At 51.4% G+C, this 13,486-nt stretch overlaps 4 protein-coding genes across 4 annotated transcripts; 2 read left to right on the top strand and 2 right to left on the bottom strand.

Moving 5' to 3' along the window:
* Positions 1–435: 435 nt before the first annotated feature.
* On the bottom strand, positions 436–2,163 carry N7539_001821 (alpha-keto acid decarboxylase family protein; the record flags this gene model as incomplete). The annotated part of the gene is made up of 1 exon (XM_056931424.1): positions 436–2,163. The coding sequence occupies one exon, from the start codon at positions 2,161–2,163 to the stop codon at positions 436–438; it is 1,728 nt and encodes a 575-aa protein (XP_056793455.1).
* A 659-nt stretch (positions 2,164–2,822) lies between these two features.
* N7539_001820 (uncharacterized protein) lies at positions 2,823–5,272 on the top strand (the record flags this gene model as incomplete). The annotated part of the gene is made up of 6 exons (XM_056931423.1): positions 2,823–3,007; positions 3,081–3,161; positions 3,232–3,965; positions 4,044–4,428; positions 4,535–4,823; positions 4,886–5,272. The coding sequence occupies 6 exons, from the start codon at positions 2,823–2,825 to the stop codon at positions 5,270–5,272; spliced, it is 2,061 nt and encodes a 686-aa protein (XP_056793454.1).
* A 3,120-nt stretch (positions 5,273–8,392) lies between these two features.
* N7539_001819 (putative GPI anchored cell wall protein) lies at positions 8,393–9,436 on the top strand (the record flags this gene model as incomplete). The annotated part of the gene is made up of 2 exons (XM_056931422.1): positions 8,393–8,624; positions 8,694–9,436. 2 exons carry the CDS (start codon positions 8,393–8,395, stop codon positions 9,434–9,436), a joined length of 975 nt encoding a protein of 324 aa, XP_056793453.1.
* Positions 9,437–10,290: 854 nt separating this feature from the next.
* Positions 10,291–12,196, bottom strand: N7539_001818 (MFS transporter; the record flags this gene model as incomplete). Its single annotated transcript, XM_056931421.1, has 2 exons — positions 10,291–11,216; positions 11,293–12,196. 2 exons carry the CDS (start codon positions 12,194–12,196, stop codon positions 10,291–10,293), a joined length of 1,830 nt encoding a protein of 609 aa, XP_056793452.1.
* Between the last annotated feature and the right edge of the window lie 1,290 nt (positions 12,197–13,486).

Raw genomic sequence — 13,486 nt, 5'->3', positions numbered from 1 at the left:
CTTCTTTTGAGCTTGATACGTGGCTCATTTTCGGGGTTATCCTATATTACACTTACAGGGTTGGCGAGGCTGATCTGAACCTTTTCTGAGCTCTATATACCGCATGTTTTGGAGAGACTTTCGATCTCGCACGGTGTCTTACCTTTCTCTTGTCTCAGCTGAGCTTAATTCGAGACTGTTCCCATCATCATTTATCTTGACAATGAAGCTATCACATCAATTGAGAGGTTTTTGACTTTCAGTTTTTCATGTAAATTCGTGTCCTAGCGTCGAAAATAATGAAGGAAGGGGGATCTAGAATCAATTGAGAAAACCGAGTATGGGCTATGTCTTCTTTATCATCTCGTCATCAAAGGCGAATCAACCCCAAGTAGATCAGGGTATGGTGGATAGATAGAGCCTCTAGCTTCAATTGAGGGTTGCTCTCACCACTGTTTATTTCTGCAGCTGCTCCCGCTCCTCTGCCTTTTGCTTATTGAGCAAATACAGCAACGGGCCCTGCACATCTTCCCGTTCCATGAAGACCTCTACAATTCGCACGCCGCTCCCACTGTGCACGCGCTCGTTCTTCAGAATCTCCTTCAACTCGCCACACGTCCAAGCCTGGAACGTGCTATTCTTGACCTGTTCATCGTCCGCTCCAAAGTAGTTTAGAGCCTGGGTGTGTCGCCAGAAGGGCACATCGTTGTAGCCTTGGTTCCGGCCGTGAATCACGCGCTCAATGGTATACCCTTCGTTGTTGACGATGAAGATGAGAATGTCCAATTTCTTCTTGATCATGACGCTGATCTCCTGGGCTGTCATTTGAAGACTACCGTCGCCGATGATGAGAACGGTCTGGTTCTTGGTACCGGTGGGTTGATTGAGTTCTCGCTTTGCGAGGGCGGCGCCCAGTGTGGCGGGGAGCATGAAGCCGATGGAAAGCCAGGTGACGGCGCCGAAGAGGCGTGATTGCGGAGGGAGTTTGAAAGTGCGGCCGCCGTAGGCGGCTGTGCCGGTTTCGGTGAGGATGATGTCGCCGTCTTTGAAGAGGGGGTTGAGGAGCGGGTAGAAGTTGTGCTGGGCGATGATGTCCGAGTCTTGGATATTGGATGTGCTGGCTGGTTCGGGCTTAGCTGGGCCGAGGGCTTGGACGAGCCGCGTGGCGTCGAGGGTTTGGAGGATCTGAGTGAGGACTGTGCTGGGGGATATGTCGCGGTATATGGTGTCTTCGATTTGGATGGTGCTGTCTTTGAATTGAATGGCTGCGGCGGGCTTGGGAACGGTCGTCCAGAAGTAGGTGTTTGTGTCGCTGTAGTGCGGACCGAAGGTCAAGATGAGATCGGCGGATTCGAAGTACTCCTGGGAGGGCTTGTCGCCGTACGCTGCGGCGTATAGGCCGTAGACATTCGGATGGTGTTCATTGACGAGCCCCTTGCCGTATACCGTTGTCCATGTAGGCCAGTTGCTTGTTTGAATGAGCTGGTCCAACTGGTCGAGGATGCCCAGGGCTCGGCTTTCACCGTCAACGAGGATCAAGGGCCTCTGAGCAGAGTATAACCGGTCGAGAATCTGGGTGATTACTTTGGATTCATGAGCGGGGCTCGGCGCCGTGGGGACCCTAATAGGCGTTTTCAAGTTGGCCGCCGAAATTAGGGTCTCGCTCATGTCATCGGGGATCTCCAGGTACACCGGCCGACAGTGAATCAGCGCCTGCTGCAAGATCCAGTCGATCTTGTCCGGTGCCGACATGGCATCTGTGACATTCATCTGCGCCGCAGTGATGTGGATTGCCATGGCCGCAAACCGGCGGTACTCGCCATCGGAGAATGTGTGATGCATCAACGCCCGAGAGCTCTGCAGTGGCCGCGGAGGGGTGCCCACGATGTGCACCACGGCGGACCGCTCCGCATATGCGCCTGCGATACCATTTGCAGCCGAGAGCTCACCCACGCCAAATGTGGTGACTATCGCGGATAGTCCGTTGATGCGCGCATAGCCATCCGCGGCATACGCGGCGTTGAGCTCATTGCAGTTGCCCACCCAGTGCAGTCCTGAGGGCTCGACGTGATCCAGCAAGCGTAAGTTATAGTCACCTGGAACACCAAAGACAGAGTTGACGCCTAGCTGGAGCAGACGGGTGAAGAGATAGTCTCCTAGTTGGATCGTCTCTGCCGAGGTCATGGTGTGATCAATGTGAGGGGATCCGCTGCGGTGGGGTTGATGGTGAGGGGGGAGGGGTGGTTCAAGAGCAAAACCAGCCGCGCAAGAGGCCGAGTCGACTTTTGAATGGTGGTTGGAAGAGTTCAAATGGAAGTAAAAGTGAGAGGAAGGACAAGAAGTGATGAAAGGTGGGCGTCAAAAGTGTTCTTATACTTTTCGATGCTTGAAACCTTCATAGAGACATCGAGACATCTACACTCCGATAGTTTGATAAACAACCCCACCTGACCCTCATGTGATTGGAACTCCGCATTCAAAGTCGCGCCGACTCCACTCGTCTGCCTCTCCCCACTTTGGAGGAAACTTATCACCTTTTCTTTCTTACGTTTGCCCTTTCTTTTCGTCGCCGACTGGACCGAGATTCTTCGTGTCCCCGCCGATAGCCGCCTGAAACCGGAAAGATCTCCAACTGCGGCGCGAAACGCTAATGAGATTGCAGCCGCACACTACTACTTGGCTATTTGCACACATTCATACCGAAGATTGTCGAACTCAAAGATTCCAAACTGTCGGCTCGTTATCGGAGCTTATCAGTGACGGCCGTGCCGTTCCGCCTTATTGTTCGGCAGTCGATTCAGTTTAAAGGTGCTTTAGCCTCGGAACGCGGGACAGTCATACTCATGTCCGCAATTCGACTGGCGGCATGCGAGGCTTGTCGCAAAGCCAAGTTAGCTTGCGACCATCAACAGCCCGTATGTGCACGCTGTCAACGTACTCAAGGCGTTTGTATATACCGCACGGCCCCGTTCAAGCGGCGGAGGGTGGAAAAACCGAGGTATGTACAGGCGGTGGATCTCCTCAACTCGTAGGGCGCTGGTAGGGCGCTCGTAGGGCGTGTCACTGTATAGGGGTTAGTGTGCACACTATACACTCTACAGCATCGCCCTTCCGCAGTGCATGGCAGTACTTCATATCTTAATCACTGGAACCTTGTCCTTCCCGCAAGATCACGTACCATGGTATGAATACAGAAAAGAGACTAGAAAGAGGATGGGGTCTAATTGGCAACAGGCTTATTTATGACTAAAGTGTGAGATCGCCCGACCCGTCACCTTCTTTCGAGCCTCGACGCAATCCATATCCAAATCCAGGGTATCTAGGCTCGTCGAGTCATGCGGCAATTTTCAAACATATCACTCCGTCGACGGACGGCGACCAAGTGACCGGTGGAAGCAGTGGTGGTGGCGGTCATCTACCCAACGCCGACAATGTGGGCTCGCAGGGCATTGATGATAACCACCTCCTGTGGCAGGGCGCTGAAGTGCTGCGACACTTGTTGACGAGCTATTCTCTTTCCGCGATGAAAGACCTCGTTCTGTTCTGGTTGGCAAAGGGTGCAAATCTAGCTCTGGCAGAACCCTTTGTGGCCCAATGCGCCGAAAGCGTCACTCAACTGTTCACTTCCCGTGACGAGGATTGGCACTTGGTGTTTGCGCAACGCCTGTTGCAGAACTCGGCTCAGCCATTGCGATTTGATGCATCCTCGGATCTGGAAAGCTTTGCCGCGCAGTTTCTGAATCATCAAGCGCGCTGGGAGACACTGGGAATCTTTTTCGCCGCGGTGAGCCGAGCGACGATCGATATTCCCTTCTTCCCTCTCCTCTACAACTGCGAGCAGCAGCAATTCACCCTCCGACGATTGGCCACGAAGCTCTGCGACTTTTCGCTGGAAATATCGCTTTCGCTGGATTGTCTCAATGACCTCCAGCTAACCGTGCAGTATGAGAACTTTATTGTTCATTCGTACGTAGATGGCGACCAAAGTGAGTGCGTAATGGCGGCTGCATTTCAAGCGGCATCTTTTCTGCCTTGATTCAAGTCACATACTGATATCTTTAAAGGCTACCGCACCTGGCGGAAGCTCGGGGATGTTATCTCATCCACTTTTGCCCTTGGCTATCATGAAAATGTTGAAGCCAAGCCCCAAATCCCACCTTTCCTGATGGAGTTGCGCAAGACAGCCTTTGCGCGAATTTACTCTGCCGACAAGAATATTGCAATCTTCCTAGGTCGTCCCCCTCGCATGACCAAACGATTCTGTTACTTCCAGATTCCCTCTGATGGTGTCATTTTACGCTCATCGGGAGGCTCCTTCACATGGAACCCGGCTGCGGAGACTGGATACAGAGCTGATACGTGTTGGTCTGCTCTCTGTGCCTCTCTCAAAGAAGAGATCTGGGAGCTGTTACAAGATAAACAAGATGCTGATTGCGTGAGGCGAGCAAGGTGAGATATATCGTTTTGAGCCTGTGGAATCGACAGCGATAGCCGATGGCCGTTCCCCCTCATTCCACGATAGGGACCCGCCGGATCACACACTGACAAGTTGCAGCATTATTCAACGAAAAGCCGAACAGCATTGGCAAGCTTTACCGCCCCAATTTCGCCTTGAAGGCTGTTTGAAGCAATGTGCGCAGAGCTCGTTTAGTCGGGATTTCCTGGCTCATGTTCGCCTGAACCACCTCCACGTTCTGTTTCTCTTGAGATTGCTGCTCCTGAGCACTCCGAGTGAACCCGACAATCTGATAGTGCAGACAGCGGGCCAGATGCTTGCTCTGGTGGTTGAGTTGATTCTACTACGGGACCAGCTGACAAACTCAGGGACAGGTCTCATTTGGAAGGTATGAGCAGCATTGTGGTATCAGCAGCAATCGACTTGAATAACTGAATTAGAGAACATCAGGTTGCCTACTACGGACTGCCGGCCGCGGGGATCATACTGCTCGCGCTGCTGAAACAGCACTCTCATTCTATACCGGGCATTTCTCAGACAAAGTCCCTCCGCGACTTGAGTGTGTTTGTGGCAGAGGTCCAAGTTGGAACACTGGTTAAGATTGGCGATCCTAACTATGCGCTGCTATCCAAAGCCACCCATACCATTCAGAAATTCTTGGACTCATTCAACTCGGACGCCAGCCATCCCCAGTATAGCGGAAATGACGACCCGAATGAAGACTGGGCGGCGCTGTTGAGCCAGGATTTGTGGGATTTCGAAGCTGGCTTTTGGCAAAACCTAGCAGATCACCCATCACTCTTGGTGTTGGATCCACCGCTATCGAATACTCAATAGCCTTCTGGGTCTGTTCGTGGGAAGATGATGGTAGATCTGTCTGGTTCATGCGAGAGGCACGGTGTGGGTCGCAATGATATTTCGCTTCTCACGAAGTTCATGTCCATCTGAGTTCTTGACAGAGAGGACCGCCGCGGTCCAAGTCTCCGTGCTGAATGAAAAAGAACCAATATCATGCATCGGGCGGACTGCAGTGTCTCTCCTCCGCTGTGTATGACTAGGAAGGCGAGGACTGAAGAGCGTCAGCCACGTGTCAGTCAAAGCGCTTTGTAGAGACGATACGATATACATTGTCAACAGCCTCCATGTCATCGAGCACCAATTATCTAGAGGGAAAAGGTCGCGAGTGCTTCTATTGTATGTTTTCCTTGCGGCGACTTGGACAGGTCAAAAGAGGATATTCGTGATGAGTGGTTTATGAGTGATCTATGAGTTTAAACCATATCTGCCATCAGACCGCCCTTTTCCTCTGTCACCATCCAACCTTGGCACGCGACCACACAATTTGCTGCTGCAGCGGTAAAAAATGTCTATCAATTCCTTGCCCTGTCTGTAAACTCAATTATTTCCATGATGGAATGTTGTGTTCGCCAAAAAAAAACACTACGTCGAGTAAGCTGTAAAAGGTAAGAAGTCTCCTAGGAACGCTCGATTGCTGGCCGTCATCCTGCACACCCGTGATCTGGAGATTGGACCAGAGACACGTCCTAATATGGGTCCTCGATGATGAAAGCATTTGCCTGCGCGCCAAGCCGCTATCGCCAGGGACAAGGTAACATGCAAGAGCGACTTCGACTTCGACGTCGTTCAAAGGAATCAGCTTCCGAGTCAACTAGCGGATGACATTGCTGGGTCCATGGGTTTTGCTTGCCTATTATCCTACGAACCCTTGGACGCCTGAACGGAGCAACTTTCCTACCAGGGCTAATACCATCTTTGCTTAGTACTTCCGTACATCATAATTTGTCCACCAAATCGATTCTCAATGACTTCGTGCCCGGGTCCTAGCCATGCGATGACATTCGATGGCAGCCGTCACTCTCACCTCCGGGCAAAGGCTAGCTTGCTTGCACCTTTCACAGCCCTCTGCCTAGTGGCAATGGATGTTTCCGGGCTCGCCTACCAACCCATCGCGCTTCTCACGAACGCCGTGTCTCAGTCCTGCATACAGGGACCTCTCGGATCGCGAGTGGAGAGCGTGTCTCAGTCCGATCGTCGACTGAGACCGCGACTGGCGCAAAAGTGGAGCAGACAGCCAAGGTGGTGTTCGGGGATCTGATCCGATCGTCGACGCACCCCGCAGTAGTGGCTTGTTGGGCAACCGTGTTGGAGTTGAGAACCTAGCGAAGTCGAGCTGATGTTACACCCCCTACACGTGTGTCAACATCATACCCAAAGAGTGAATGGATGACGTCGGTATTGACTTTCTTTCCGGCACTGTCCCCCGGCTGTCTGAGATGCACCACCACATCATAAACGAATGTGAGCGAATACGCGAACCGGAATACAAGGCACAAGGTCCATTTGCCCAACCAGACAAGCACGTTGGCTGGTTCATGACCAGACCGAATAAAAATAGACCCTGACTTCGGTCGTTGTTGGCACCGGTTGGCTGCATAATCATTCCTCTCGTGCGGGAAGTGACCGACAGACTTCATCCTCCCTGGTCGTGATTGTATGTATTTCCTTTTTGCTTTCCCTCCTATGCCCGTCTGGAGGCGATCCACCGATTACCGTTGGACCCCCATCATGGACTTCCCCTCACCGGGCGGGCCGACTCCATTGCGGATCCTCAATACGGTGTGATCATTATTGTATGTTGTGGTTCTTGACCTCTAACCGGTTTCGACGGACCACGCATGTAGTATTGTGGGGATTCCCCAGCGAAATCCCTCAATTGATGATACACAACGTTCGCATCGGATCCTCTCATCCAAGTGAGATGACATCCAAGGGGGTTGATACAATTCTACACCTTCTTCCGCGCAATTTGAGGCTCGGGGGGGTTTTGATGTGAGAGAAATCCAGTGGACCGGATGATCAAAAGAGATCACAAAAACGGAAAGTCAACGAGCAAAGCGACATGATTGGCAATAAGATCGCGGGAGCAGCAAAAAAGGCCCCAATGCATAAGATGATGCGTGCCTTGCGAGCAATCAGATGATTACTCGATCTGAATTACCCAACAAACATTGCAATGACCTCAGCCATGGCTCCATGCAATGATCCATGCAGGTGGAGCTTCTTTTCCCGGTTTAGACAAAGACAGATGGCGGGGGGACGATTTCTACGGATTGCAGCTCGTACTGCCTGAGAGGCACTACCCGAGGAGGCGACTACTCACTATGCCAAGTGCCGTGCTATTGCATGGTGCACGGCTACAGGCTTGTCCTGGTCGATACTAGCTTCCCTGAGCTATGGCGGAGTTGTAGATGACTTGGAGTTGCTGGTAAAGTCAATGCACCGCTAGTTTTGAACAGGGATTCAAAAGTCAAAACTCTTTTCATTGGATGCAAAGCATGCACTGAGTCGCAAATTGCTTCCATTCTCCACTCTGACCATCACTTTCTCAAGTCCAAATCGATGCAGGTGCCCACTCGGAAATCAAGGCGGGCAACAGTGAAGCTGCGAGCCGTGGTACCCAGACTCGCCACCTGCTGGGGTACCATGGAGCTAAGTGTACTTGTACTTGGCTGTACTCTGGGATGCATGTCTCTCCCGCTTGGGGAGGTAAACAGTGCAATGCTAATGGAAGCTCTCACTCCAACTTGACTCTGCGGGTATCCTATACCGGCAATTCCTGCGAAATGGACAAGCTGAGGCTCGAGCATTCCGTGGGATTGCGGCTCTCCATGACGTGTACCAACTGCAAGTACCTTGAGAGGGAGATCAATTTCATCCGGCGTGATGACTAGAGATCTAAGGTCGTCTTACACCTCGATCGAAGGTATAAGAATGCGGTCCTGGCCCCCCCCTGTAGTTGACCCCATCGCTTTCGACTTCATCAGATTACACCTGCACCGTCGCAAAACAAACAAGTGGAGAGCATTGTTCTATCGTTTGACCGCTATCTTACACCCGCTCAAAAAACAAAAAGAAAGAAAGACAATTCCTCCCAAGATGCGAAGCTTCCTCAACGTCGCCGTCCTCGCCGCCAGTGCGCAGGCCTTGGTTCCTCGCAGTGGAAACTGCTGCTTTCATCTTACGGCCTCTGGCGGTGGTTCGGGCCCAGTCGGACAACTGAGCGACGGACAGAACCGTATTGGTGACAACAGTCTTCCCACTGCGACGTACTGCATTAGCTCCAACGGTGGTCTGACTGATGAGAATGGTCGAGGATGTATTCTGACACGTGAGTATCATCTGCTGGCCTTCTTTTGAATATAAAAAGTCAAAAGAGGAACTGACAAATTCTTTCTAGCTCCCACCACCCAGTTCCAATGCGATACTGGTGCTACTCCCACCCCTGGCTTCTCGGTGAACTCCCAGGGCAAGCTCACGTACAATGGCAGCACCAAGTTCTATGCCTGTGAGACTGGGCAAAATGGTGGTCTGAACATCTACACCCAACTGAGCAGTGCTCTGAGCAACTGCAAGTCCATCGAGCTGAACGCCGACAGCTGTGCCGCCTCATCTGGCGGTGGCAATGGTGGTGGTAACAGTGGTGGTAACGGTGGAGGTAACGGTGGTGGCAACAAAGTTTGTCCCACAACCTTGACTGCTGGCAACTATGAGTTCCCTCACTTGATTGTGCCGGTCAACTCGGCCTCTCCCAACACCGAGTACGGAACCTCGTTCAACGGCAAGGTCACCAGCACCATCTCCAGTATCTTCAACTTTGATATTCCGTCATCCGACTCTGGCAAGACCTGCAGCCTGGTCTTCCTCTTCCCCAACAAGTCTGACCTGCAAACATCTTCCTACACCTTCAGCGGTGATGGCAAGATTGACATTGCTGCCTTGTCTGCTGCGGCCAATACCCACACCACGTATAGCAATGCCCCTTCGGTCTCCAAGGACCTCGGCACCATCACCATCTCCCCCGGCAACTCCTACGTCGTCTCGACCTTTGCCTGCCCCGCCGGTGAACGCGTTGCCTATGAGATGAAGAACGCAGGAAGCACCAACCTGGATTACTTCCAAGACTACAACCCCGCTCCGTAAGTCCACTGACCTCCACTCTACTGAATCACATTTCCCAAAAAAGGAGATAAAAAAAAACCAATATGTACTAATACTCGACTAGTCTGGGCCTCTACATCACCGTCTGCTAAAGTATCAGCCCGGTATTAAATCGCGGATGATTTGACGAGTTGTTAACACCAAACCAGCCGACGACACTTCTATGACGAGCATTGCTACAGTCCCAATTCGCGTCTTTGATCTCTTCTTGTAACGCATATTAATGGTTCTTCATCCCTTTGGTCTCGATCATCTGAGAGTATCAATGCCTCGTCGAAAAATGGCCTTCCATTACGGCTGGCGCTCTGGTATATTAGGTGGCAAGGCCGGGGGAATTTCTCTCCTTATAACTACTATAATAGCAACGCAAAGTTTTAATGCATTTCTATCTTTTTTTGATCTTTTTTTTTGTCTGGTGGAGGTTTTCCTTTTTCAATCTGCATCTCTCAGTGTCTGTAGTGCTTGCAAGCTTTGGTTATTTCGTACTACAGTCCTGCCACGGACATCCGGGTCAAAGGAAGGCTGGAAATTGTATGGACGATTGGGGATCATTGGATATCTCGGTTAACCCCGACGGGCACCAAATCTACTGAAATTGGTTGCTGGTCGCACGTTCGGTATATCAAAGTAAGGCCGAGGTGTATAAGAGTGGTAAAAAAAGCAGCATCATTTCATTGGTGGTAATATATTATATCGCAGTCTATGGTATTGAAAAGCAACTCATTAATAGTGTGATAGGAAGCGGCAAACACTTCAGCTCCGACCAAATTGGGAAAGAGGCAGAAGTTTGCCAAACGAAATTCAACTCCTTCAATGCTCAAAATCTTGCTCCACATTCATTCGGCCGGATCGGAGATAGCAAACTTGCTAAGTGAACGAAGTCGTGCACCGTAAAAGTACAGCAACCAGATACCGATGATGCCAATGACACTCAAACCACCCAGGAGACTGGTACCACGAGCGACTCCGAGATTCCCAAATAAGGGATGCGCGAACAGGACACTTCCACAGGCTAGCGCACTGCGGAAGAAATCATTTGCTGCGAACAAGCTGGCCGCATACTGCGGGTAGCTCAGCGGGATGTACACGAAGAGACACTGCATCACGACGAAGACGGTGGCGCCGTAGATGGTGATGCCGATGGTTGGAACGATCCAGTGGATCGAGGCTCGGGCCGTCCATGCGAAGATGAAGAGTCCGATGGTGGGACCCACGGCTGCTGGCAGGGCGGGGATCAAACGGGCTTCCTGGACGGGCCAGCCGAACTTGGCGATGCGGGGATCCATGTAGAAGTAGAGGTAGGAGGCGTACATGGCGATGCCGACGAGACAAGCGACCAGGACGCAGAGGAAGACGAGACCGATTTCGCCCAGGGTCATGTTGTAGTAGACGGGGTAGACGAGGGGGAAGACTTCGAAGAAGGAGTAGTAGATGCCGTAGATGATGGCGGTGTAGATCTGGACGAACAGCACGGCTGGGTCCATGATGGTGATCTGCATGGGTTTGACGAGGGCATCAATCGCGATGTCGGAGATTTTCATGTGCCGCTGGTCGATTTCAGACTGGGACATGAAGTGCTCATTGTTGTAGATCTTGCGGAGACGGGCAGCACGGCGAAGGAGGATGGTGGCGCTGCTGGTCTCGGGCAGGAAGAAGAACATGAGGATGAGGACGGGGGCGGACATCCAGATCGACTCGTAGAGAGACCAGCGCCAGTTTTCAGCAGTGACTGCAAATCCACTGAGCAAGGGACCCAGTGCGGCTGGAAAGGTAAAAAGAGGACCCTTGTTAGTCTACTGAAAAGCTCCAATGGCAGAGAAAGGATGGAAGATACTTACGTCCACAATAAGCCGCCGAGACCCAACTCATCATCGCGTAGGGCAATGACATGAGACTGTACATGTCACCGATCGAGGCACCTCCGGAAGCCAGACACGGCGATCCAAAGAAGCCCTGCAAGAAGCGAAGCACCATCAAGCCCGCAAAGTTGCGCACAAAGGCCGTGGGAATCGACAGAATGACGAACAGGAACATAGTCACAATATACACCGGATTCCGACCGATGATGGGGATCTCGCTCAATGGCGAAAAGACCAGTGGACCAGTACCATATCCCAAGACGTACAGGGACAGTCCCAGGGTCGCGACCAAGCTACTGACCCCGAACTCTTCCATGACTCCCGCCAAGGAAGCGGTATAGATGGCCGAAGTGGTGTACACGACGAATGTATAGAGACAGATCAACGTGGTCAGAAGAGCTCGCTTTTTGTTCGACCAATTATGCGGATTCTCTTGATCATCGGTAAAGTACCAGTCGACCAGAATGGTTCCATCCTTGGTCTTCTTGGGTTGGATGGGAATGGACTTTGTTTTCTCGATCTCGTGCACCTCGTCTGCTTCCAAACGAGACTGTGTATATTCAAATGAATGTCTGGAAGACACATGATCGATTACCTCTGTGGCAGCCTCGCTCTCACTATCAACGCTGTCTTCGCTGCCAAGGGTTTGTTCCTTCCGAGCCGCAGCCGCAGCATCACCTTGTGCGGCAAGTGTTGGCTGTCCCAGTGGAAGTTTTTCTGACTTGCCAAATGTCGCAGTGGTGCAAGCCGAATCGCTGATCAATTGCCGCCATACTTCGGGCAGCTCAAAGTCGGGCCTCTCTTCGGGATATTGAAAGTACTTGTTGTTGGTCAAGTACCGCACCAACTGCCCAAAGGGGGCGTCCCGAACGACTGACGCCATCGACGCGGGTAGGGTTGTCGTCACGTGAGAAGAAAGTGGACTGGTCGGGATGAGGCTGAAGTTGCGGTGGAGTCGTGAAACTTCTTGAGCGTTTCACAGAAGTCGTCGTTGACGTCTCGTCGCAGGAATCTATGTGGCGTTGTACAGACGACTATCGGTCTGTGCCTGTGTTTGAACAACAGGTGTTATAGTAGGAGTTCGATTTGATGAGTGACACAGAGATAATCTTCAAATTCAAGGGTCCCCGATCCAGATGAGATGACACGGGCCAGACTTCTAGAAACCAGATCAATTGTTGATGAGTGAAGTAATGACAGTGGAATTGCTCACGACCTTTATAGAAATGATCTCTTTCCATATTTCTATGTGTCTGCCCTTTTTTTGGATCTCAAATCATCTCTGGCTTACACTTTCCATGGTACCGCCAGCGAAAAAAAAAAAGAAGCAGATCTTACAAATCGATCGCTGCTTAGCTTAACTCCGATGCGGATTTGGGAGTTTGACAGTAAGACCGGGGTTTCTTACCATAAGCACAGCCAAGCGTGCACCCATCCCTGAGCTTCCACATCACTTGGATTCCAAAGCAGTAGAATGACATAATCGGCTAGTGTTGATTCCCAGCAAATGAAAATTCAAAATCCGAGCACCAGTTTAAGCTTATGAGCGCTGAGCATGGAGCACTGGGTGATCTTGCTTCGATCGGAAGAGGAAGTCCGTCTCTTGGCAGGATTGTTCATCGCATTAGAAATCATCCGCAACCAGGGCCGTCCTTTGCAATAGACCGAGTTCGTTTGTCATGTAAAATCGAACACCAGCGGGCTCCACTGTGTCGACATTGTAAAGGTTCTCGGAGATTCTAGGATATAGTACATTCATGTTAGGGGATTTCCATGTGACTGGTGTAGTGGTATTGGTCCTTACTTGACAGTTCTAGGGCTCTGCTGTCAGTCTCAGGTCCCTCGTGGGAAATAAGTCTACAAGGACGAGCAACTTCCTTATGGAATCATCTTCTTCCAATCGTCCCTTGACTGACAGTCAATACCTCCAGATCCAGACGGTCGCATACCAGAGACGACCAGGTCCAGCCGCAGATGTTTCTCGCATCATTCCGTTTTACGGTGCATTGTTCGAGAAAGACGAAAAGAAAGAACGCTAGTCGAGGGCCTATGGTCCAAGCATGATACCAGTCACTCTTGCCCACATGTCGAGACGAAATTCGCAAGGAAGCAAAGCAACTTGGCAACCCTATGTAAAACTCTCCTATTGGTGCCAAGCGCGGTGCCGGCAAGG

Source organism: Penicillium diatomitis (assembly GCF_028827545.1).
Source record: "Penicillium diatomitis strain IBT 30728 chromosome Unknown utg000002l_segment0_segment0, whole genome shotgun sequence".
In the NCBI taxonomy this organism is placed as follows: Eukaryota; Fungi; Ascomycota; class Eurotiomycetes; order Eurotiales; family Aspergillaceae; genus Penicillium; species Penicillium diatomitis.
Note: the sequence above shows the minus strand (reverse complement) of the source record. Positions and strands in the feature narration are given on the sequence as shown.